Source organism: Chanodichthys erythropterus, chromosome 21, assembly GCF_024489055.1.
Source record: "Chanodichthys erythropterus isolate Z2021 chromosome 21, ASM2448905v1, whole genome shotgun sequence".
NCBI classification, from domain to species: Eukaryota; Metazoa; Chordata; class Actinopteri; order Cypriniformes; family Xenocyprididae; genus Chanodichthys; species Chanodichthys erythropterus.
In genome coordinates this window covers 27,856,133-27,882,310 of record NC_090241.1, presented here as the reverse complement: position 1 = coordinate 27,882,310, position 26,178 = coordinate 27,856,133, and the positions used below count along the sequence as shown (strand labels likewise).

General features: G+C 35.9%; 3 protein-coding genes across 5 annotated transcripts; 2 read left to right on the top strand and 1 right to left on the bottom strand.

The window, feature by feature from the left end:
- Positions 1-1,258: 1,258 nt before the first annotated feature.
- On the top strand, positions 1,259-7,602 carry glyctk (glycerate kinase). 3 transcript variants are annotated; one of them, XM_067374124.1, is made up of 8 exons: positions 1,259-1,293; positions 1,469-1,660; positions 1,819-1,857; positions 2,134-2,207; positions 2,824-3,234; positions 3,867-4,018; positions 4,868-5,043; positions 5,914-7,602. In XM_067374124.1, the coding sequence occupies exons 5-8, from the start codon at positions 2,870-2,872 to the stop codon at positions 6,811-6,813; spliced, it is 1,593 nt and encodes a 530-aa protein (XP_067230225.1). In that variant the 5' UTR covers positions 1,259-1,293; positions 1,469-1,660; positions 1,819-1,857; positions 2,134-2,207; positions 2,824-2,869; the 3' UTR covers positions 6,814-7,602. The 3 variants fall into 3 exon arrangements, with proteins under 3 accessions (XP_067230225.1, XP_067230223.1, XP_067230224.1); XM_067374122.1 differs by lacking the exon at positions 2,134-2,207 and having other exon boundaries at positions 5,914-7,601; XM_067374123.1 differs by lacking the exons at positions 1,259-1,293; positions 2,134-2,207 and having other exon boundaries at positions 1,453-1,660; positions 5,914-7,601.
- A 113-nt stretch (positions 7,603-7,715) lies between these two features.
- tcta (T cell leukemia translocation altered) lies at positions 7,716-11,462 on the bottom strand. Its single transcript, XM_067374126.1, has 3 exons — positions 10,554-11,462; positions 10,317-10,371; positions 7,716-7,882 (listed from the first exon to the last, which is right to left on the bottom strand). Exons 1-3 carry the CDS (start codon positions 10,762-10,764, stop codon positions 7,840-7,842), a joined length of 309 nt encoding a protein of 102 aa, XP_067230227.1. The 5' UTR covers positions 10,765-11,462; the 3' UTR covers positions 7,716-7,839.
- Positions 11,463-11,873: 411 nt separating this feature from the next.
- On the top strand, positions 11,874-19,860 carry si:ch73-361p23.3 (tumor necrosis factor receptor superfamily member 4). The gene is made up of 7 exons (XM_067373405.1): positions 11,874-16,896; positions 17,006-17,113; positions 17,292-17,420; positions 17,504-17,576; positions 18,149-18,369; positions 18,457-18,564; positions 18,673-19,860. Exons 1-7 carry the CDS (start codon positions 16,809-16,811, stop codon positions 18,732-18,734), a joined length of 789 nt encoding a protein of 262 aa, XP_067229506.1. The 5' UTR covers positions 11,874-16,808; the 3' UTR covers positions 18,735-19,860.
- Positions 19,861-26,178: the final 6,318 nt, after the last annotated feature.

Sequence of the window (26,178 nt, the reverse complement as noted above, 5' to 3'; positions counted from 1 at the left end):
TCCCATCTGCTGTCTGCAGCCACCTGAGAATTGCATTGCCTTCTGTACATCAATTATCCATGACAACACAAAAAAGTGCTGCAATAGATAGTACAACAAACAAACATGACAGAACTGCAATGCAAACAAAAGAGAACAGCACTTTCGACTAGCTTTGTGTCTGAGGCTTTGAATATGTCCGTTAAATTTAGTTGCATATTTAAAAAAACAAAAAAAAAACAATGACAAATTATGATGATAAATATGGCAAATTAGCTTAAGCAATTAAAAATTATATTTATATTATATTTTACATACTTTTATATTCATTTCTGAATTAATGAATGTTGATTTCTCTTAAAATATACATGAAACAGAAGTTGCAAAAGTCTTTTATTCCCTATTGTGACGTATATCAGAGTGAAACGGCTTCTTGAACATGACAAAAATGTAGGGTGGGGCTTGATTTTGTCCTCCGGGAATTGATTGTATTGATTGTATGGTTGTGGTTTGTTAGCCTATTGCTGTGGTCTCATGTGAGAGACAGGTTGTCCCACTTTCACAACGGTAGTAAACACGTCATCAGAAATGAGAAGAGATGTCTCTGCAAGTGGGAGGGGAAGTTATTTTGATAAAAGATTATGTGGGCACATGAATTTTTGAAATATATTTCAATATTTCTAAACAACCCAAGAATTGTCCATTTTGATTTCATGTTGACTTTAAGGCTACCATTTCTTGTCTCTGCAGAACATTTCCCCCAGCTCATCCTTGAAAATTAGGGAGACAATGAACTAGAATGTAAGTTTATAGACCACAGTCACAGACCCAGTCCTGTGCAATGAAAATAATCATGGGTGTTGTCTGGTACCTGTAAATAAGGGCTTGTAATATTGTACTGTACTCTTCTCCCCATGGGTGTGATTAACAGATGGAGCTGGGAGACTCTGATAACAGGAAGGATGATGTCATACACAGCATGATGCGGTCACCTCCGCTGTTTTGGTGACACAAAAATAGGCTAACTGCAGGCTAGTGAAGTATGACTATGTTTGTGCAATTTCACGTGTTATGTAGGCTGTTGCAAGTGTTGTCATGGTTTTAGTTTAGTTTTAGATCTGACTTATTGAATACTGCCACCTTCTGAAGAAAAGATGTCAATGCTTCTTCAGAGCAGATCACCGTCTTCACAGCAAATTGATATTGTAGTGCGGAAGTAGCATGTGTGTGTCACTCAACTTGAATTTCCAACATTTAAATATTGTGTCATAGAAGGTCACTCGGAAACACCGCTGTGTGACGCAACGCGAAAGTGTAGGTAGTCACTGCGGTAAACATTGGCTTTTAAGCAAATTAAATACATAAATGAGTCAAAGTTCCTACGTGATAATATTTTTTTTTTTAAAATAATAATACATTTTTATTTGCAAAATAACTGTTTATGTTGTCGTGTTTGTTCCTGACTGACTCGTTTTTCCTGCCTTTTAAGATTGTCTCTAGTTTCAGCCAATAGCATTCCAGTGTACCGAACGAGCTTCGCCCCCTTCACTGAACGATTCGTTTACACGAGATTCGTTCAAAACACCGATTTGGAGCGGCACTGAACAAGACATTTCGTTCGTGAACGAGGGTCTGTTGGCCGTCTGATGAGAGGTGGCATTTCATGTCGTTAATTCATTTGGTATGTGAGTCAATCTTGTTCACAACAAGGAGAGAAAGACGGCGGAGGAATTATGAATGTGTAAACATGTCTTGACTGATACACAAAATAAAATGACGTCAAGACGTTAGTTATTTACTTCTGTTGTTCCTTTTTTATTTTTATGTTGTTTTCTATAGCTGAAGTAACCAGAAGTTTGAGTATGGAAGAAAACTGAGGTAAAAATCATTTGTTGTCATTTGTGAGGAAAATTGCGTACGTTTTCTATGCAGTCTGTAATGGTGGTGCATAGACGTGTAACACTGACCACCCTCAGCACTGGACTTATAACTTAAGTAAACAAGTGTCACAAGGCTGTTGTCGTACCTCCCCCTCTACTGTTTTTTTGGGACTGACCCTTGATGAATCCATAAACCTCTTGTAACTGACTATCTTTGAAACTACTCTCTGCCCTATGGTCAGCTGTAGTCAATCATTACTCACTTGGTACACAGGTTGGTGTAATGCAGTTCTCAAAAGTTTTGTCAGCTCATAAAAAAGCTTCAGTATTCCCAGGAACAGTGTGCAGGTATGTTCTCTTAAAATCATTGAAGGCTATGATAGGATGGTGTTAGAAATCTGTTACCCCCCTCTATGGCTTTAATGTTACTCAAATTTACTCTGGTGATGTCTAAACTATTTATTTTTCTTATAAAGCATATTGCTACAGCTGCAGATATATAGCAGGTCCACCAACTCTGACAAGGTAGCATTATAAAATTTTCAAATATTGTTTGAAAATATGTTTGAAATAGAGGGGGGTAGATTTCAGTAACCTCTAATGCCTTGTTGGTGACCCTGCATATCTTTGTCTGTTCACATAAGATATGCTTTTTAGGATATTAAATATGTTTAGACATCACCAGAGTGAAATTGGATAACATTAAAGCCACTGAATGTGACATAGCAGGGGTAACAGATTTTAGTAACCTAATGTTACCTTTGGTAACCCCATATATCTGTTCAAAATCAGACTAAAATGGTTTTGGGGGTATGAAACAGGAGATTAGACATCACCAGAGTGAATTTGGGTAACATTAAAGACATTTAGATGGGGTAATAAATAAGATACAATTCAATGCCAATTAAAATCTGTTTAATTGGTTATTAATCAGCCTATTTTTAATCTCTTTCTCTTCCCTCAGGTGTGAAGTGGCTCTCTTCAACTGATGTGGATAGTTTGAGTGGTTTATGGCTCCATTTCTTGCTCTCTCACGTTTTCTTCACCTGCAGCAGCCACTGCGGGTGGGATTAGCATCATTGTACTCTCGCAGTATGTCATCATTAGACACGCGAGCCAGGGCTGTGTTTTCTTCTGCGGTTGAAGGTGTGCAGCCAGACATAGTGGTTCGCAGGGGTCTGGAGCGACATGGAGACAAACTCCTTGTGGGTGGACAGAGTTTCACACTTACCAATAACCTTTATTTGGTGGGCTTCGGTAAGGCGGTGCTGGGGATGGCAGCAGAAGCAGAGAGGATTGTAGGGGACCATCTAATTAAAGGGGTGGTCAGTGTGCCTCATGGTATCCAGAATACACTGCGGAATCATGGGAAAGAGTAAGTATTTTAGTGCTTTTTCAAAAGTATATATATTTTAATGTGCCTGTTTTTATATAGTAGTTTATATAGCCATAAACAGGGATTTTCACTAGTTACTAGTAACTTTCTATCAAAATGCCCAGGTTATATTTAATTTTAAAACTGAAGGTTACATTTAATAAAAATTTCTCATTACTGTAATGTGAAAATAAATGATTTATTATTATTTTATTTTTACATTTTTATGTATTTATTTATTTATTTATTTATTTATTTACAGTTTTAGTATTTGTTTTACCTACCTCAATGTATGTATATTGTAATAAAAAAAATACAATTTAAAAAAAATAGTATTATTGTACTTTTTGCATAAGAATGGATGAGAATTAGGGGTGGAATTGCTTAATCGTCATAAATAAAAATTTACTGGTACTAGAAATAGGTTTCATGCAAAATGTATAATAAAATAATAAAATTAATAATAAAAATAATTCCTTTTTGGGGGGAATGAAATGTGGACACTTCATGAGATTTGCCCATATAGCCTTGACATTAAACTGGCTTCCAGTTTTCAGCTAGATCTTTCATATTGTGTTTAGCTGCGCACAGTACAGTCTGGATGTTACTGACAAACTTTTACTTCTGTTCAGGAAGATGCTGCTTGAGAATCACAGCAGAATTACAGTGATGGAAGGAGCAAAGCACAATTTACCTGATACAGATGCCCTGAAATCAGCCGAATGTATACGAGAACTGGCCAGTGGACTGACTGAGAATGATGTGCTGCTTGTGCTTATCTCTGGTACTGTGACTTATTTTCTTCCTGTATAATCAGTTTGCCTTTACAACATGCACTACCGTTAAAAACTTCAAAACTTCTTTTTTAGCCTTTGAAAGAAGTCTCTTATGCTCACCAAAGCTGCATTTATTTTATCCAAAATACAGTAAAAACTAATATTGTGAAATTATTACTGCAGACATCAGTGTCACATGATCATACTAATATGCTAATTTGGTGCTCAAGAAACATTTGGTAACACTTTACAATAAGGTTCATTATTTAAACATTATTTATTGCTTTAACTAACATGAACCATGAGCAATACATTTGTTACTGTATTTACTAATCTTCGTTAACGTTAGTTAATGAAAATACAGTTGCTCATTGTTTGTTCATGTTAGTTCACAGGGCATTAACTAATGTTAACAAGATTTTAATAATGTATTAGTAAATGTTGAAATTAACATTAACAAAGATTAATAAATGCTGCAGAAGTGCAGTTCATTATTAGTTCATGCTAACTAATGTAGTTAACTAATGAACCTTATTGTAATGTGTTGCCAAACATTTCTTATTATTATCAAAGTTGAAAACAGTTGTGCTGCTTAATATTTTTGTGGAAACTGGTAGATCAGAATTTTTTGACAAATAGAAAGTTTGCAAAGAACAGCATTTATGTGAAATAGAAATATTGTGTAACATTATAAATGTCTTTACTGTCAGTTTTGATCAATTTAACACATCCCTGCTGAAAAAAGCATTCATTTTTCTTTAAAAAATAAAATAAAATAAAAATCTTAACTACTCCAAGCTTTTGTAAAGTTGTGTATTTGTTTAATTGTTTATGTTTTTACATGCATCGATGCACAGGTGGTGGTTCTGCACTTTTACCTGCTCCAGCCCCACCAATGTCCTTGCAGGAGAAACAGGATGTGACACGAAAACTTGCAGCAGCAGGAGCAACAATTCAGGAGTTAAATACAGTGAGACGAGCCCTGTCATTGTTAAAGGGTGGAGGCCTTTCACAATGTGCCAACCCAGCCAAGGTAATATGATTTTTTGTATATATATATATATATATATATATATATAGAAATAGGTGTACGCACACAAATCGAAGAAGGGGAAAAAAAAGAATAAATGTCTGCACATTGAGCTTAAGCTCCAGAAAGTTTATTAGTAAAACAGCACTATTAATAAAAACACAAAATTACATAAAAATGACATACAACACTTTTAAAGATCTTTTAAAAGAATCTGTTCAGCAGAATTGCACATTAATTGGACTCAATTAATAGCAAATGATTGTTTTTTGAATAACTTTACCCTATAAGAGTTATTCATCAAACAAAAATGACTATTAAAAGATTAGTTCACTTTAAATTGAAAATTACCCCATGATTTACTCATCCTCAAGCCATTCTAGGTGTATATGACTTTCTTCTTTCAGACGAATACACCTGTTTAAAAAATACTCCACACAGCTCCAGGGAGTTAGTAAAGACCTTCTGAAGTGAAGCAATGCATTTGTAAAAGACAAATATCCATATTTAGCACGTTATAAAGTGAAATATCTAGCTTCCACCAACCTGCCATCTGTATTCAACTTACAAACAAAGTGTAACCTCTCTCACAGTTCAAAGCACTTACGCCAATTACGCTTTTTTCGTAAGTGGAATATGGCAATTTTTGGAAACTCCGTGCACTGCCATTATAAAGCTTAGGAGCATCAGAGTGATTATTAATGTAACTCTGATTGTATTTGTCTGAAAGAAGAAAGTCATATACACCTAGGATGGCTTGAAGGTGAGTAAATCATGAGGTAATTTTCATTTTAAAGTGAACGAATCCTTTAAGCAATACCCCACAATGTTAGTTAAGCATAATATTTACTCTGATATTACATTCTCTTGAAGGTGGTGGCTTTGATTCTGTCAGATGTTATTGGAGATCCTCTGGATTTGATAGCCAGTGGTCCAACAGTCAGGAGTGACTCCCGGCCAGAGGAGGTCTGGGCTGTCTTGGATCGTTATAAGCTCTCGGACTCTCTTCCTTCCTCTGTGAAAGAGGTGCTTAGCAAAGCTAGGCCTCATGGGTCGCAGGTGCAGGAACAGCCACAAGAAGTCAAAGACCATGTTTTAAACGTTGTAATCGGCTCAAACACCATTGCTCTTGAATGTGCAAGCCGTAAGGCCATTGAATTAGGACTTCGCCCTGTCATTCTGTCTCCAGGAGTATGTGGTGACGTTCGCTCCGTTGCACGACTATACGGGCTGCTCTCAAGTTTTGCATGCTCCCCAGGAAAGGAACCTCCTCCAGAGCTTGCTGCAGAGATCCTTCAGCTAGGGCCACAGGTTGGGATAGAAAGCTGGGATTTGTGTCGCACCATGAACGTGCTTGTAGAGGAGAGGAAGGAAGGCTGGGGTGCGACATGTCTGCTGGCTGGAGGAGAACCCACTGTGCAACTGACAGGAAAGGGCAGGGGAGGGAGGAACCAGGAGTTGGCTCTGCGGGTGGGGCTTGAGCTCAGTGGTAGTGAAGTGAAGAGTGGTGCAGTGTTCCTCAGTGGAGGAACCGATGGACAGGACGGCCCAACTGAGGCAGCTGGTGCCATCACTGATGGGGAACTGATGGAAGAGGCTGCATCTCAAGGTCTGGACATTAATGGCTTTCTCACCAATAATGATTCATTCACATTTTTCTCACAGCTCTCTGAAGGACGGCGGTTACTCATGCCTGGACTGACAGGAACCAATGTGATGGATGTGCATGTTATGCTGCTGCCACAATCACCCCAGAAACTTCCAATTATTTGACTTTAGCTTGATTTGTGATTGGAAGCAACACAATTATGGAGGAATAAATTATTTTTTTCCTCCAAGCTCTGCCAGAAGTGCACTTTTTAAAGTTTTTCACAATATCACTCATTTTAACCACTTTAAATATGTTCTCTTTTTTCATCAATGACTCCTCCATAGTCCTGAACCAAAGTGCTTTTTGATGTGTACTTCAATACATTGAAATGCATTTTACTTATTAAATAAATAACAGGAAACCAATACACAAAATTAGGTACAAATTGTATTTATTATTTGCACTGCAAAAAGACAGCTGTAACCTTCCGGACACTTAAAAGCATGGCAGAGGTATGTCTTATTTCTGTACAGTCGAGTCCATTTTCATACATCACTGAAATCAATTATTTGATTTCTACTAACAGAACAAATGATTATGTGAACATTTAGGACCTGCATTTTGTCTAGCATTCCTGTCAGTTTTTAGTAAAATGATACTGTGTGAGAATCGCTCAAGTCTTGCTATCTACTAGCTTTAAGAATTCAATTCCAAACATTCTAAAAGAGCCAGAGCTGCTATATATCACAGTATCCTCTAATGCTCCCTTTCCAGTGCATAGCACCATTCAGTCGTGTATGTTCAAGCACATATTCATGTGTTCAGTTTTGCACCACAGTCCATCACAGACATCTTAACAAGAAAAAAAGATTTAATGGCACAAGTTCTGATGTATTTAATGTTATTGAAGTATTGCAATTGAAGACTTCAGATGCAAAAGCCTCTAAGTGCCATCTGAAATGTTCTTCTAAAATTAGCATTTGTATCAAGCTTGTATGTTTGTGTTTGGTTATTTCACTTTAATGGCAATGAAAATTACCTATTAATTGCCATTAAAGTGAAATTACTGAACCTAAACATACGAGCTTGATAAAAATGCTCATTTTAGAAGAAAATTTCAGATGGCACTTAGAGGCTTTTGCATCTGAAGTCTTCAATTGCTTTAATCCATCTTGAGTGTTGGTGCTCTTAGTCCAGTTGCTGGTACATCACTCACGGTGGGTTTTCTTGGCATCACCAGCAGCACTTTCCCTAGGAAAAATGGAAAATAATTGGACTTAACACTAGAACAGGAGTGTTCATAAAAGCACAAATTAGCCTACATACTAAAAATACTGATGAGTCTTACATCATGCTACTTTTCCGATAGTGTTTTATTAATAGTGTTGTTTATTACAGTTTCATTGAAGCACTTCTCTGCCCATCAATAAAATCCAATGTAAATGTTACCAGCTCACTCATCGGTTTGATTGGATTCGAAGCTCTTTGAACATTTTGATTCATCAGTGAATTGTTAAGTCCTGTTTTATGAACTCTTAACGCTTAAAAATTGACTTCATCTTTGAATCTTGATTAGCATAATGAACTAATATAAGTCATTTTGTCCCTTTGAGTTAAAATGTTAAAGAGTTAGTTCACCCAAAAATGCCCTCATGTCGTTCCAAACCTGTAAGACCTTTGTTCATCTTCGGAATACAAATTAAGATATTTTTTATGAAATCCAAAAGGGTATCTTAACCATACATAGGCAGCAAAGTAATTACACCTTACAAGGCCCAGAAAGGTATAAATTAGTTAAAATAGTTTAAGTGACTACAGTGGTTCCACCTTAATGTTATAAAGTGATGAAGTTTTTGTGCGCATAAAACAAAAATAATGACTTCATTCAACAATTCCGTTTTCTCCCTGTCATTCTCCTACACTGTTTACGTTCAGCGATTCCAGGTTCTATGTTAGAATGCCGACTCAGTATTGGCCAACGCTGAAGCAGGAGCTGGCCAATAATGAGTTGCGTTCTGACGTAGAACCTGGAAGTGCTGAACGTAAACAGAATGCAGCTTCATTCATTGATGATAAATAGTGAAACGCGCTGCAAATAAAGAAAACATCTTCATCAGTTTGACAACACATGCGCTGCAAACTCCACAACACTTACAAAAAGAAAAACGCGCTGCAAATAAAGAAAACATCTTCATCAGTTTGACAACACATGCGCTGCAAACTCCACAACACTTACAAATAGTGGAACGCGCTGCAAATAAAGAAAACATGTGGAGTTTGCAGCGCATGTGTTGTCAAACTGATGAAGATGTTTTCTTTATTTGCAGCGCGTTCCACTATTTGTAAGTGTTGTGGAGTTTGCAGCGCGTGTGTTGTCAAACTGATGAAGATGTTTTCTCATTTGCAGCGCGTTGAGCTCTCTCGGCCACCGTACGGTTCAGACTAAACGATATTAGCCCGTTTTTGCCACGGTTTGCTTGACGTAGGGTGTCATGGGGATTCGTAAATGACAATGACCGTCGGGACGCAAGATTATTTCATTGTTCGATTGTTTCAGCTTGTGTAGTGTGTCATAGTGGACGACAACCGATGCTTAGTCTGAGGTGCTTCACGACATCACAGCAGAAAGACTAGTGTGTTTACTTTTTTTTTTTTTTTTACTCTGTCGTCCATGACAAGTTCCGTCACATGTATGAGAGACAATGGCATTGTTCCTGCTAGGTGGAATTAACAATGGAGGAAATGTTTGTGGAACAATACTCCTGCATTTATGATGTTTCCTCGAGGGACTAAGTTATCGTGACAGAGTGAAAAAAGTTCAATAAAACATGCGAGTTCTTTTTGAAGGAAATCCAAATATCCATGCAATCCAGACATGTCAACTTTTGGGCTTTTCTGACAACAAAACAGAAAAAAAAAACATGCTGCTAGCCGATAACCTGCCTTCACGATGACAGCGATTAAAGATGGCCAGCGATGAATGTTCAGGTAGCAACTTTTAGGGATATTGTCACTAGATTTAGTGACTTTCCTGCCCCTTTTGAGACTTTTTTTCAAATGTTTAGAGACAAATCTATCAACTTCTTGGACAAACCTTATCTAGATTCTTATTTTGCCCACTGATCTATTCATATTTATATAGATCAATGAATTTGCCATTATGATGTCACATTTAGCTACCAGTTTTAGCTACTTTCAATTGAAAGCAGTTGGCAACATTGGCGACTTGTAGTCTGGCATGTTTCTTGTACACAACACGACACATGATTTTAGGAGTCAAAATCGTAATCTGACACAGTGATTATCGTGACCGTGTAGTCTTGAACCAATGCAGTCACGTGGACTATTTTAACGATGTCTTTTCTACCTTTCTGGGACTTAAAAGGTGCAATGACGTTGCTGCCTATGTGTGGTTCAGATACTTTTCATTATAAATATCTTAATTTGTGTTCCGATGATAAACGAAGGGCTTACGGGTTTGGAACGACATGACGGTGAGTAATGACAGAAATTTCATTTTTGGGTGAACTCCTACAATATTTCACTATTCCAAATTTCCACACACGCATTATTTGATCATATTGTGAATTAGAATTAGGAAATCATCATAATGCAGCCAAAGATAAATGAAACCCAAGTTCATTTGTAAGATGAACGAATCCAGAAAGTCTGGTCAGTCACCTACCATCCGCTCAGGTTAGGCGCCGTGTCAGGAGTCCCGCCATTCTGTCCTCCAGTCCCTGAGAAATGATCACAGACATCTTTAGTCTAAGTACTAACGTTACTTTTTAAAAGGCGCTATATATATTGTGATATATATACGTTATAGTATAAATATAACAAAACTAGACAGATTCATACAACTGTCTTAATACAGTAGGACTTATTATGAATTACGCGGAGCGCCTCAGTAAATACTCACCCTGTCTGTAGTACATATCGTTGACAGTGTTCCCGTACACTTTCCATGCAAAGTGGATGGCTACGAGACTGATGACGAGCCAGCTGAACAGAATTTTAAACACTGCAACTCGCATGTCGTTGGCCAGCCAATCGTCCACAAATTCGGACAGAAAGGACACCAGACTATCAACCATACGAGACAAGAATTCAAAATCCCACGATTCCTCCATGCTGTGTTTTTTCTATCTTACATTCTAGGTTCCGATTTTATACCAGATTGCTAGTGCTTTCAGAAAATATATGTAATTGAACATCCATCTTTAAAGTAAACAAAGCAGAGCCGCTGCCTTCTTCGCATAGAGATGTCTGGAGGTTTGGAAATATTCGCGGTGTCATCATCGCCATCTGTCGGCCTGGAGGGAGTGGCGCTGTACGCTGTATGAGTAAATCTGTGATTCTGCATAGAAATTAGTGGATACATGGGTGTTTCTTCAACTTCAGGTACTTTTATGTTCAAGTAGCTTTTTTTTTTTTTTTTGTGAAATCAAACAAATGTAATTTTTCCATTTTATTATGATATTAAAAGTTTCATATTTTCTTTTGCTACATATGTTTTATGTTGTTTGATAGTTGTTTTACCCATTTCCAAGACCCAGACTTTCTATCTAGACTATGAATATCCATTAAAACAATATGAATTATGTTTAAAACCATGATGATAAACTATTTCAAATTATATTGTAAACATTTTTTTCTTAATAGTTTTTTTAAATATATAGAACTGCCCCATATTTGTAAAGTCATTCCCACCACACAAACACATAAAATATATGGGACACAATACTTAATTTGAGATGTAGTGGGAATGTACGTGACAGAAAAAAACTGAATTCTTCTGGGATGCATTTATATATATGGGATATTGATTGAGGACAAATTAATTTAAATTAAACATTTTATTTAAAATTAAAGCATGTGTGAGTGTGATAAAGAGATAGTTCACCCAAAAATGAAAATTCTGTAATTTACTCACCCTCAAGTTGTTCCAAACCTGTATGAATTTCTTTCTTCTGCTGAACACAAAATAGATATTTTGAATAATGTCAAAAACTTGACCATTGACTTCCATTGTATTTTTTGTTTTGTTTTGTTTTTGGAAGTCAGTGGGGTCCATTAACTGTTTGATTACACATATTCTTCAAAATATCTTCTCTTGTGTTCAACAGAAAAAAGAAATTAAGAGGTTTGGAACAACTTGAGGGTGAATAAATGACAGAATTTTCATTTTTTGATGAACTATCCCTTTATCACACTCACACATGCTTTAATTTTAAATAAGAGGACCAAAAGTGCCCATAGTTTAAGAAACACCCAGACACACTTCTGAAAGAGTGGAAAGTTTTGATTTGCAGCTCATGCACCCATGAAATGAAACTTCACCATGGTAATAACCTTTTAGTATCGTTTACATATTTTGGAGTTGAGAACGCTGTGTGAAACCTGGTGGTGAACGTGATTTCACCAAGTACGACGTGTTCCTGGATCAACATCTTTGTTGATCCTGGAACAACATTCCAATCAACCAATCAGATATGAGGGTCAAATTTACAGTTTATGTCAAGTTTAGGCTTGCAACCAGGGTTAGGTGCTTCTACATCATTGTTATTCACATATCTTTCCTCTCTGATTTTAGCGATAAGTTATGGATAGGTTTAGGGGTAGGAATACATTTTCAGACAGGAATGTTGTTCTAGGATCAACAAAATATGTTGATCCAGGAACATGTCTTACTTGGAAAAATCACGGTGACTGAAACGTGTTATAGCTGGTGTGGCTGGCTGTGTATCAGGCTTTAGTGAGGCTTAAAATATGAGTTCTAAGTAAATTTCTTTTGTTAACAAATAGACATTCAATTTGCAGACTGACTCTCCCAAGTTTGAGATAGGATAGTTGGGTGACCAATAGCAAACAATAATAATAATAATAATAGTAATAACCCAGCAATGCATTTGTGTAAGAAATTTTTATTTTTATTTTTAAAGTAAAATATCTAGTTTCCGCCAGATTGCCTTCCATATACAACTTATGAAAAAAGTGTATCTGACGTTGCATCGGTTACACTTTTTTCATAAGTTGAATACAGAAGACGTAGGATGTAGCGTAGCGTTTTGAACTGCGAGAGGCTTTACACTTTCTTCATAAGTTGAATACAGAAGGCAGTCTGGTCAAGCTAGATATTTTGTTAAATATGCATATTTTTCTTACACAAATGCATCACTTTGCTTCAGAAGGCCTTTACTAACCCCCTGGAGCCGTGTGGAGTACGTTTATGATGGATTGATTGCAATTTCTTGAGCTTCATACTCGTTGATCCCATTCACTGCCATTATAAAGCATGTGTCATATTTATAACTCCGATTGTGTTCATCAGAAAGAAGAAATTCACTCCTGTACAGTACTGTACTGTGCTGCCATTCTAGATTGCAGAAGAATAGAATGCAGAAGAAATGTCAAATGTCAAAACTCTTTCTTTGGTAATAAAAAAAGGAAGTATTTTTAGTAATACTGAATCTGTTTTTGTGCAAGATGAGTTAATGCCTGGTCACATTTAGTCTAGATTCGAACTACAATAACCACATGTTTAAGATTTCAGTAGTTGATGAGAGCTAATTTCACTTGAAAAGGAACCTGTGGCTGCGCTTCCATTTAGTGACAAACATTTTTAGGAAATGGTGGATAGTTGTAACAGTTGTATGGCAAGCCATTCACACTGAAAGTGGGACGAAATAGTGCACTGTTACAGAGCCACTTGCCATCGAGCCACGCCGATGAAATGTCAATGGGGCGAGAGTTCTGTAACAGCGTGCTGTTTCATCCCACTTTCAGTGTGAATGGCTTCCCATAGGTTGGCTTCATACAACTCATTACGACTAACCGCCATTGCCTAAATGAGTTTATGAGATGTAGCAAAATTAAACGGAAGTGCGGCCACAGCTTCCTTTTCAAGTGAATGAATTTCATTGAGGATGATCAATGTTTTCACTTTTCATTTAAAATGAAGACTACTCTAGTTAAAGGCTATTTTTAGACATATAATACTTAAAGTCCCCCTGTAGTCAATTATTTTATCCCTTAAAACTCATATTTGATCACCAAAATGACATATGTAAACTTTTTTTTCCATGTGAAAAAAATTTCTTCATGCCTTAAAATAGCTTGAATGTAACTCTCATTTAATATACACGGATTATGAATATGCAAATTAGCCCCGCCCCCACTCAAGTCAGCTCAGAGTTTACTGTTGCTGTGACGAGAATTTGTTGTGGATATTTAAGAAAAAAGCTAACCTCGATTCGTGTATTCAGTTTAGCAGCTGTGTAACTGAACTGCTCACATATTTTGTGACGCTTAATTTGTGTTCTAAATTATGAAATTTTAAAACGCCTTTGCAAAACGGTCTGAATCCACTTCCATTCGTTTGGACTGCTCTCTCACGGAATCACCTGAAGCATTTCTCAAGTAAGTCACACAGTATCGAGAGAACAACCAGCGCTGTTTTTCAGCCGTTTTCCTCTGTGAACATGCGCTAAATGGATGTCTGAAAATTTCGTTGCTTTAAGTTTTCAGATTTAAAAACGTTTAAAACGTCTAAAGATAGAGCTACACTGCGGTACCTTTGCTCTCAGTGATGGTCTGAAAGGTGCACAAAAGTTAGGCTATATATCATATGCTTATTGAACTTTATAGTGTTAAATAAAAAACCCTTTGTGCATCTCTGTCCATGCAATAACTGCACATCCTTGAATGAACGCGGATTTCTAGTGTATTTACTTGAACTTGTCAGGTAATATGTTTGACCCATTCCAGAGGTACGGAATCCCTAAACGGCCATGGATTATTATTATTATCTTTTTTTCTCGTGATCACAACTTAATTTTCTCGTGATCTCGACAAAAAAGTTCTTTTTACAATGACTAATTCTGAAACACCTTCACCCGGATTCTACTGTTGCTATAGTAACGACCACAACTTTCACACGCATCAGATCGACGGATAAATTATGCGCTCTTATATCTTGTGGATATTTCAGCAAAATGTTTACTTCGCTTAATAATAAAGCTTACAATAAATAGGCTAATCAATCACTGTTCAATAAATGTACGCTAAACATTTTGTGTAATTAAAGGATTAGTTAATTTTATTTGAAAGTGTTCCTGATAATTTACTCACCCCCATGTCATCCAAGATGTTCATGTTCAAACTTTCTATGTTCAGTTGAAAAGAAATGAAGGTTTTTGATGAAAACATTCCAGGATTCTTCTCCTTATAGTGGACTTCAATGGCCTCCAAATGGTTGAAGGTCAAAATTACAGATTCAGTGCAGCTTCAAAAAACGATACCAGAAGAGGAATAAGGTCTTATCTAGAGCAACAATCGGTCATTTTCGAAAAAAAAAAAATTGCTTTATATAAACAAATGATCGCCTTCTAAGTGCCTCGACCAAAACCGCACTTTCGTATTCGCCAAAAAACTTCCTACGCCTTCCCTATTCTACTTACGGAAAAAAATGCGGCGGCAGTTTCGTTTTTTTCCGTAAGTACAATAGGGAAGGTGTAGGACATACAGCGTAAATTTTGTGGAGAACACGGAAATGCCGTTTTGGCGCTACCCCAACGCTGACTGAGAGTAAGTACTCCAAACAATGTGTCATTCCCCCCCATTACTTTTATTTCATTTTCTGTTTTTATCTTCTGAGTAAGCTGTATAATAAAGAGCCTGTTAGCACAGTCATTTTGTTTTTTTAAATGCTCAGTTAACTGAAGGGAAAACACCCAGTTTAATTGAAATTGATCTACTTTTCTTTTTTTTCCCCCTCCTTTCTACATTGTCTGTCATAACTTCTTTACATATTTATAAGGACTTCTTAAATCCTCTTTCACATAGAGGATCACAGACTTCTCTGTTTGACGACCGGAACAAGCTTATGATAAAATCTACACTATGTCATGGTAAAGGGAAGCTCTGCACCCTTTTCTGCAAAATGAAAGATGCAGTTCATTGATGTTTTCTTTCGCTTTACTTTCCAGTGTTTTTGATGTTGGTTTTGCCTTGCCAACTCCACTGCTTGCAAAAATATTATACTTTTTTGTTTGTACTAAATCATCCCAATTTATCCATTGTTTCTTAACTGATGATTAAAAAATAGCACAGAACATACTTGTTCTCCACACATGTGTAGCATACCCCATTTTTCCTGTAAACTGCAGACCAGTAAACCAAGGAACCTCAACTACTCTGTGTTAAATGTGTCAGACGTACCTGTTTTCAGTACTTCTAAGAGTAGTTTTTTCCTATGCAAAACATCTGAGTCATTAGAATACATATAGAGAGCACCTTCACTGAGTGTGTCATTTCATTTGATTGCCTCATCAAGGTCAATAAATATATTGTATACCAGACCTGATGTTTTCAAGAATCAAATGAAAACTATGGGATGCTAACATTTAAAAGAAAGAAAAAAAAAAGATAAAGAGACAACTGATCTTGAAAATGTAGAAATTACGTTTTGAAAACTGAATTAATGCCATTAGATAAGTCTCAGTTATTTTTTTGGCATGTTAGAAATATTAAATAGATGTCCAAAGAGATAATAATTCAAATTGACAAATTGTAATCTTCTTTCTTGTTTCTCTCTGTCTATTCTGTCGTGAGAACATAGAACATTTTATTAGTGCAGTGCACAGAAATAAGCAACCTAAAGAGATTTCATTTCCTGTTCTATTTGAGAGAAAAATCCAGAAAAAAGTCCAGTTGAGAAAAATCCAGTTGAGAATGTAGAATATTCCAAGAGAGTGAGAGAGAAAAAACTTTTTAAGCACTTGTATGTGATAGGCTATATATTAGAAATTGATAAACAAAAGGATGGCAAAACTGCAATATAAGCAATAGCAATTCTTCACAATCTGCTTTTAGTTTATAGCTTTAATTTTGAGCATCTTTATGTGTCAGGTTTTATTTTGTAAACATCTGACATGCACCAATCAGATTCAGAGCGATCAAATTTAACGGATGAAGTTAATTGCTAATTTTTAAATATATATTTTCATATCAAGATGGTAAAACATACAGTACAAATTGCATAATCCTACATGTTTTTTTCCACAGTGGGTGAGGTAAATGTCACGATGTCTGTTGTCTCGAGGTTTCAGTCTTATTTCCTCTTGTTTGAGGGTTACACTCAGTTCCAACACTATACTACAGTGTTACTGCTGTCATGTTCTTCTACATGAAAGTCCTCTCAACTCTCTTGTGTTTGCTGTTATTTCACCAAAATGCAAGTGCTACAAAACCGTGTCAAGCAGGTATGTATAAATATGGTTAAATACCTGGATTTGGGATCCGCCGTTGTGTCTAAAGGGATATTTGTTGCATGAAACATCTCATAAATGATTTTTGTTTAATGAATGGTAGGTCAGAAGTTCGATTACAATGAAAAAATTTGTGCGAAATGTCCAGAAAAACAGTACAACCCAACTGGAAAAGGTATTCACTGTGAAAACTGCAGTGAATGTAGAAGAGGTAAGTGCCACAGTCTACTTTTTCAGGCAGCTAGATACAGTAACTGAGAATGTTACTGTATAAAGTTTGTAATGCGATAAGTTACTGTGGCGTTTAACTAACACTATTGAATGTGTGGAATGGAAATCAAAGTTAGAGAAAAAGCCATTTTTTAACATGTATTATTTTTCCCCCTCAGGTAGTAGGGTACTCCATAAATGCACACCTACAAGGGACACTCGCTGCAAATGTTTGAACGGTTTTACACCCATCGATCAGCAGAGTGAGATTTGCGTATGTAAAAAAGGTTCTGGACTGGATAGAACAGGTAAACATTAAATCATACATTACTGAATCACATCAACTGACTAAAGTGAATATTATAAAACTTTGACTATGTCTCTCTTCTAGGACAGACTTGCAGTAAATGTATCAATGGATACTTCTCAGACAAAGATGACTCAACTTGTCAAAAATGGAAAGAGTAAGTTTTTATGAACATTCAAAAAATGTTTGTCAAAACATATATATATATATATATACTACGTTCTCAAGCTCAGAGATGCGAAGGGGACCCAAGTCTATGGTATGAGGGGGAGCTAACACATACAAATTCCCCAGTAAAAAGTTGAATGAATTTCATTGATGACCCCAAAGCATATTTAATCATCTCAGCAGCTTTATTTAAATGTATAATTAGCGCCCTCTTGTGCATATTTGATGATTCAGCTGTAAAACTTCAAAGGGAAAGCTCACCCCAAAATTTAAATTTTGTCATCATTTACTCAATGTCACGTCATTCCAAATGCCTGTATGACTTTCATTCTTTCTTTGGAACATAAAAGAACATATTTTGAAGAATGTTTATTTTTGTAACTTCCAATGTATGGAATATGGAAATATCGTCTTTGTGTTTTAAAGAAGAAAGGACGTCGTACAGGTTTGTAATGACATCAGCATGAGTAAATGATGGCAGAATTTTAACCTTTGACTGAATAATTCTTTTATAATTGTTTTTTTTTTCTGCCACAATTGCATACATTTTTTCATCTGTAGATGTAAAAGTGGGATTAAGATCGCAGGCACCAGCACTTCTGATGCCGTCTGCAAAAATGGATCAGAAATAGTGAATGAAGGTTCTACAATACATATGACCACACTGAAGACAGCTACCATCAATTCTGCTGGCCCTTCAAGAACTATGACTTCCTCTACCACAGCCCATTCTAATACTACAGCCTCCTCTTCCAACAAAGAAGGCAGCTTCTACAGCTTTTGTACTCTTTCTTCATTGCTTCCAGATATATAAATCAATTACAATTTTGTTTCTTTCTTGCTAAGCATGAATTAATATTTCATTCTAGGGCTGGTCATGCTATGCGTTGGTATTCTTCTTCTGTCTGGACTCCTGTACCACAAGTGTAAAATCACCCACTGCATTCATAACCACAAGAAAGTGGATTCTCGAAAAGGTGGAGTACCCTTAGTTGATAATTTGACCATGTATCTGTGTGTGTGTGTATGTGTTTGTGTGTGTGTGGCTACTCTCTATTCATCCTTCTTACATTTATTCTCTTTAGAGAGCATATGCAGAAAGCCTGTTGAAGAATCTGGAGAAAAGTGCCTGTCCTTACTTGTCTAACGCAGTTTTTAATGGCCTTAGTGTTTGTTTTTGTGGAAATTTTTTTAGTAGTAGTAGTAGTTGTTATGTAACTAGTTAAATTGCTCTTAACTTAAGGTAGTACTTTATTTTACAGTGTTCCTTTTACACATCTTATATGTTCTTACTATAGTAATAACAGCAAATTATGCATAATTACGAGCATCTAACTTTAAACCAAGCCCTAACCTTAATTACATATTAAGTACATGTTGTTAATTAGTATTACTCTGTATAATTACACTGTAACAAGGACACCTTAAAATGAAGTGTACATAATAATACCACTTAAAAAAAAAAAAAAAAAAATCAGTGCTTAGTTGCAATTGTCTTACATTTTAGAAAAAAAAAATATTGTTTCTATTTTTAATGGCTTCGGTAGATGTTGTGAGAATGATGTAGTCAAACAGAAAGCTAGCTTAATTTAGGGGTTGTTTAGGACTTATTTCTGGCAACTGGTTTGAAATGGGACAAAATTAAATACAGATGTATTTGAGGTCCGAAACCAAATTGAGATTCACCCACGTTAAGGTGTTCAAAGTCCCTTTTGATCACATTGCACATGTGCAGTGTAGATGCTCATCCATTTGAATTCAGATGGCTAATTTTATTTAAGCCATGAATTGATTTCAATTCATTACTTAGAGTTCTTCTTTGCAATCTGCTTATTGGTTAAATTTCACAGCTCCTAAACTTGCACTGCAGTCGATGTAGGTAGATCACTGAATGCAGTAAGATTATAGTCTTTTCCACGTCGACACAGTTGTTTACCACAGACATGTCCTGTATAGTGACTCATGCATTCCTGAGAGAAATATGACGAATTAGCTGAGTTTCCCATATTTAAGTGGGCTAAGGACAACTTCTGAGAATCTTTCCTTTATTTATTCAATTGTTTGTTTGTCTGTAGCCTTATTATAAAGGTTTAATGTTGTTTCTGTGAAATGGAAATAAATGGGCTGCATAAACACCTGACATTTATGTCGACGGTAATATTTTTATTGTATTGTATTGTATTGCATTTCTTGCTTCATACTGTGAGTTGTTGTCATTCAGTGCAATGTGTCCCATTATATGATGTCTAATGTACAATTTAAATAAAGGACTAACTCTAGAAGATTGTTAATATTGTCCAGTATAAATATCAGAAAAAAAAACATTATTATTTTTACATTTCCTGTTGTTCACACGTAAAAAAAAAAAAAAAAATGCCTGCAGGGTCATCCCTTTGGTCTCAAAACTCTTCTCAAAGTTGATATTTGATTGATTCCATAGAAAATAGGACTAGCATTTAGAACAGATCATGCTTTTTCATTCTCAAGATTTTTGTATAGCAACATCAGAGGTGGTATTGTCCCCACCTACATTATGTTTCTTCCGATCGTCGACAACGTTCCCTGCCTCTGTCTCTAGAAACGCAAAAAAAATGGTTCTGGGGAGGCGACAGCTTTCGGTTGAAAATTTCCATCCACGCACAAGTACTCACGTTCCTACCCTTGAAGCTAAATGGCGTTATGCACCTTCTACTTACAAAACCACAAGCAGGTGCTTTACACTGAGGGCTGTTAACAGTTTAATTCTAAACTTCAAGTCTGCTTGTTTGGTTTTGAGTTAAAGGAAAAGAAAACCAGAGTTTGGTTAGATAAAACGTCTGAGGACTGAGTCTTTACCAACTTCTACAGTTTTCTACAAATATAGTATGCCAGTGAGATGCATAGTGAAGATCATTATTTCTGTAATATGAAGCTGCTGTGGTCATTTCTAGAAGTGTTTGCCATTTTTTCTTGTTATTACGTTTACTACATGAAAATGGTGATGTCTCATTTTGCATCAGAGTTTGACCACCCCTGCACAGGTGAAACGTTTTGTAAAAGGATCTGAAACGAGAAGTAAGGTTTGTTAACCATAAAATTCTCTGACATGCATGAAGCTCAATCCAAGATGTGGACAACTATTGAGAGAGTAGAAAGCATGTGAAAAATGAGAAAATCATTTTTCTTATGATGTTCACGGAAGAATGTTCTTAGTAGCTAAATTAGTCTGATATTCATTTCCTCTACTCTTTTTGAAGTTGCAGCACCATCTGCAGGGCTGCACGGCTGCAGATATCAAGAACAAGGTGTGCAGACCAAAATCGCACTACTTCCTGATCTTGGCTATAAGCCTGAGCTGTTTGTTTATAATTTTTTTTTTTTTTTTTATCTAATCTGCCCTGATAACTAATGTGTGCTGCCATGCTTGCATGAAGCACAGCGCGTTTTTGATGCAATCTTGTTGCTTTTTGGTCAGACAGCTTGGTAATCTTGGAACATGTTCATTTCCTTACTTCATCTGTTGTTCAAGAGAATGAACCACATCCCTTGCATTCTTGTTAAAGAGCTTCACTGTAACAAGATCAGAGTTTCCCTCACATTCTTCAGTTGAATTCTTGTAACAGGAGGTAGGCTGTTGCAAAATATGAACATCAACTATCATTTGACTGCAGACAAAAATAGTTGAAATGCTGCATTAATGTTGCATTGTTTTTAATTTGCAAGAATGGTAAAAGAACTGGCTAAATGGCCTTTGTCACTTTGGAAAATGTTATTTTTAATGTAAGTTTTTTTTTTTCAAGATTTTAAACTCAGAATGTGTTTAAATGTTGTGGAAGGATGTTGAAGTAACATTTCAAACCAAATTCAGCAAAATGACTTTTCCATATAGTGCAAAAAAAAAAAATTTCACAAGCTGTGGGTAGTGCAAATTTTTATTTTAATTCATGTTTTTTGTTTTGTTTTTTAAATGCGATTGATCCCATATGAGTGCAAAAACCAATAAACGTTATTTTTAACAGTAATTTAAATTTGATTTATGACTGGCTATACGTCCCTAAAATGCACACACTCCTTTAAAAATAATACATTTTTATAAATAACATTTTTAATATAATATTTTTTTTTATTAATATATATATAATTTAATTGATTCTGTATATTAAAGCTTGCAGATTTTTGTGTATGTTAAACAAACAGCTTGACACACACAAAAAAAATACATTCAGTTAATGTTTTTCATGCTTTAATGAACTGCTTGCATTACTTTTTTGTGTATTGAGCTTTTTATAGTTCAATAATATTGCAATATATGGTAACATGAACCCTGTGTGTACGGTGTGACCACAATGATTGTGACGTAAATGTGCTCATCAATTTTTTTATAGCATACTCACAACCGAGAAACGAAAAAGTGTGAACATGTCATTGATGTACGCTTACGTGGAATTAACCTCATGCTGAGCATGTGACATTTTACTTAGACCACTACAGTCAGCTGCACTGAAGCAGCTTCGTCTGGTATACCCTGTGCGTAAGAGGGAAGGGGAGTCTCGAAACGAAACCACCCAGACATGTGCAAATGACACTTGCAAGACGTCTGTTACCACGCAGACCACCTCTTCTTTAATGACATCATCATTTTTTTTTTTTTTTTTTTGTAATAACTTTTATGATAACAGACTTTCAATTCTGAAGAAAATATCAATTAAATATTTTAATTTCAACTCTCATGCCACATTTGCTGCTTGTCAGCTGGTAAAGGCATCGGTAACACTTTATATATTGATGGTCTCATTTAGACGTTCTGTTGACTATAAGTAATGTTGCATCTACATGTCACTTAACTTTCATGAGAGTATTAGTAGACTTTCTGCTGAATATCTGTTTGCACTTTATTTTAATTGGTTCCTAAACAGACTACTGAATAAAACACGTCAAGAACTTCTACTAACCCGAACCCGAAAGTCTACTAATACTCTTCTAATACTCTAATGAAAGTTAAGTGACATGTAGATGCAACGTTAATTACAGTCAACAGAACGTCTAAATTAGACCATCAGTATATAAAGTGTTACCGATGCCTTTACCAGCTGACAAGTAGGTGTAATATTATAGTCATAAAAATGTCTAAAGGGGACTATCAAAGTAAAATGTATCCAAGCCATGTTATAGTATTTTAAACACCATACTTATTTCAAAGCAACATATGTCTGTTTTTATGCACAGGTCAAGTGAAAAGCTGCAGAGATACCTTTCGGTCTTGTATTTTTGCATATTGAGTCAGTTCAGTTCAGTTCAGTAATGTCAGGAAAGACCAAAGGTCTTTCAAAGGTAACAGTGCATATATATGTAAGAGCTGCGTGATTCAGTATCATTATTTCTGTGTTAAATATTTCAAAAAAGTTTAGTCATCAACAGTAGTCATCAAAATAGAGTAGGCCTAAATTACATTTTGTAAGAAACTTGACGATTCAAATAAGGATTGTTTCAATTACATCATGACACCAATAGCTGGTGATAAATGACTTTTAAAAAAATGTATTTATCATTGAATCATTCATTCAAGCGATTTGTTCAAAAACGCTGATTCAGTAATGAAACAATTCATCCAAACTGATTTATTAAAGTAGTAATTTATTAAAATTATTTATTTTTTTAAAAAGCCTGCAGCAATTAACATTTTGTCAGAACATCTAGTAAATTGTGTTATTTTGTTTAGTTGTTTATTCAGAATCGTGCATTGCGATCTCTTAAAAAAATCGGGATTGTCAATTTATCCAGATTATTGTGCATCTCTCTCTAAATATATATTAACATACATGACTCGTGCAATATTATTTATCAGGGAAAAAAAATAATGTTTTAATGTTTTTAATATTTAATTCAATATCACATAAAAAAAAAAAACATACTTCATAAAAATAGTGACGTTAATATGCTTCCCTAACAGTGCACAATTTCCTGTTGCTCACTTCTCTCCACCTGTAAGGTCTTGAAAGTTCAGATGCAGATGCAAACTATAACAATGTTCATGACTTAGCAAAAGATGCATGCTAGTGCAGTCAGTACAGTGATGGTTTGAGGTGTGAGTTGATGTTCATGTGGGTTCATGTGTCTTTTATTAAAGGTCATAGCTGACATGCAAGTCTGAGCACGATTCAGCCTATTCTCTCTCATACACAAAACAAGCAAAGAGAGATATTTAAGTATTAATTTTAAGTTGTTTGTCTTTGTTAAAAAAAATACTTATTTACTTTTAATTTAAGGTCAAGAAAAGTAACGAATATATCATTCCACTGACGTAGCAAAGAAAATGTCAGTGGAAGAAATCAACAGTGGTATATGGAAACAAGCCATGCATTAGTATTTTTTTTCCCTGTATTCTGTATTGATTGTTTTCAAGATTTGACTTAATTTTCTTGTGATCTCAACATAACAAATGTTGTTTTCTAGAATTTGTTTGATAGATATATGGCTTTTGGAGTCTGGGTTACTGATGTAACCCCAGTTCCCTGGGAGTCCATTGCATCAGTATGGGGATAATGTTGAACATGACTGAACAGACTGTGTGGCATACATGATAGGAAACATAAGTCATTTTGTGGTGTCTTGAGAGGCACTCTCCAGCCATTGTCAATGTAGTAAATCTGACAAACAAAACTTTTAGCCAATGCCAAGATGTTCCAACAACATGTGTTCTGTTTATCTTCCACATGCGTGCACATGTACACAGATTTGTCTTGACCATTAACTGCACAGCAAGCTATATTATTTGATAATTGTAAGAAATAATCCCGAAAAAAAAGCACAAACACAGCAGAGATGCCAAGTACAGTGGCTGGAAAATAGCTGAGGTGCCGTGATGGCTAACAAACAGCAGAGGCATTCCACCTGTCACTCAGTCGGCCACGCCCTTAATTATGCTGAACTTTATGGCTAATATAATTTCAACGGATGATTTATAAAACAAATTCACCCCCCTCACAGTTGTCATGAAGGGCAAAATTAGCTGTATATACCAAACCACTTTTTGTACCAGGCTACAAAGTTGGACATTTCAACATGGGGGAGATACAGATTTGACTCCCTTTCGGAGCCTGTCATTAGCGGCCATTTGATGCATTGCAGTTTAACTTACTTCTGTGTTGGCTTCAAGAGAGTGTAGAAGTTCCCTCTAAAGGGAACCCATTTTTCATGATCTCATTGAATCCATGTGTTCCAATTAATATCTTTTTTTACATGGAAATACATCACATTACTGTAGTAAAATGGGTTTTGAATGGTATTTCACAATCACTTCAGGTAATCTTACAAATTGCAGTAAAAGAACTGTTTATGACTTTAAATTTTCTCAGGTTGGTACAGCGGTTGTCATATCAAAGAAAGATTCAGAGATCCTTTCAGATTCTGTGGTCCTTCCGGCTACACTACGCAGTCTAGATAACCTCGATAACACCAGCAACAGCGATGTTTTTTTTTACCCGTAGCAAAGCGTTTCTGTAGGTGGTGGAGACTTTGTATATCAGACAGTGATTAAATAGTTTCTGTGACACGCCTGTCAGAACTGGATATGGTGGTTTGATTAAGTTTCCTAGATTCTTTGTCCTTATTACTGTGGAAAGCAGTGGTCATAGTGGTTGGTCTATGGACTACATTGGTTGGTGCATGTGGTGCTCAGCTCAGGGTTGTCAAAAGTACCAACTTCTCAACAGATATGTCTGTGATTTGCTGCAATGATCATCGATTTGATCATCTCAACGAATTGATCATTGCAGAAAATCACAGACATATCTGTTGAGCGTGTAAACACAATAGTCAATCAGAGGTGTTTAAGAATCTGCTCAACAGCACTCAAAATGCTAGGGGGAAATGCTGGTATCGTCATATTTTTAAAATTTCAGTACCAACTCGGTACCGAAGTTGGTACTTTTGACAACCTTCTTGTCATCTCTGTTGTGGTCTCGGAATTAAAAAGTGCCAAAAGTCCTCATAAAATTGTTATTCCTGTGTATACTTTCATTAATCCGTTTTAAAACCCATCACAGAGGCACACAAATGTCCTTATCATGACATTCTCCACTTGATTTACAGTATATTTTGCACAACAGAGCCATCTGGGTTCTTAACCCAACTGACCCCAAATTTAAAGACACCACTATTGTACCTTCATCTGCCACTTACTGTTTATACTGTAGTGTGTACTTGTGACTTTGCTAATATTAAAAGAGAAGTTGTCCTTTCACCAGAAGTAACTTGTCATAACTGTTCCCTATTGGCTGCCTCATGTGATTGCTATCATGGTGGTAAATTACAAAATGTGTCTAAGATATTCTGAATTGTCAAAGTGTTTTCTTGTCCATAAACTGTTAAAAAAGTTCCAAAAATGATTATAGCATTATTGTCCCACAGGGGGGTATATCTAAGGGTGATTTGAAGCACCCCCCACCCACTGCGGACAGAAAGCCAGATACATTTAACCATAATAGCTTAAAGGCATAGTTCCCCCCAAAATGAAAATTCTATCTTCATTTACTCACCCTCAAGGTGTTCCAAGACTGTATAATTTTCTTTGTTCTGTTGAACACAAAGCAAGATATTTTGAAGAAATTTAA

Bases quoted from the DNA above. Each gene is read 5' to 3' on its own strand.
- glyctk (XM_067374124.1), top strand. From the start codon at position 2,870: ATGGCTCCATTTCTTGCTCTCTCACGTTTTCTTCACCTGCAGCAGCCA. The intron at 3,235-3,866 runs GTAAGTATTTTA...ACTTCTGTTCAG, and splicing joins CTGCGGAATCATGGGAAAGA to GAAGATGCTGCTTGAGAATC. The intron at 4,019-4,867 runs GTACTGTGACTT...ATCGATGCACAG, and splicing joins GCTGCTTGTGCTTATCTCTG to GTGGTGGTTCTGCACTTTTA.
- si:ch73-361p23.3 (XM_067373405.1), top strand. From the start codon at position 16,809: ATGTTCTTCTACATGAAAGTCCTCTCAACTCTCTTGTGTTTGCTGTTA. The intron at 17,114-17,291 runs GTAAGTGCCACA...TTTCCCCCTCAG, and splicing joins CTGCAGTGAATGTAGAAGAG to GTAGTAGGGTACTCCATAAA. The intron at 18,565-18,672 runs GTGGAGTACCCT...TATTCTCTTTAG, and splicing joins GAAAGTGGATTCTCGAAAAG to AGAGCATATGCAGAAAGCCT.
- tcta (XM_067374126.1), bottom strand. From the start codon at position 10,764: ATGGAGGAATCGTGGGATTTTGAATTCTTGTCTCGTATGGTTGATAGT. The intron at 10,372-10,553 runs GTGAGTATTTAC...ATCATTTCTCAG, and splicing joins CGATATGTACTACAGACAGG to GGACTGGAGGACAGAATGGC. The intron at 7,883-10,316 runs GTAGGTGACTGA...CATTTTTCCTAG, and splicing joins GCGCCTAACCTGAGCGGATG to GGAAAGTGCTGCTGGTGATG.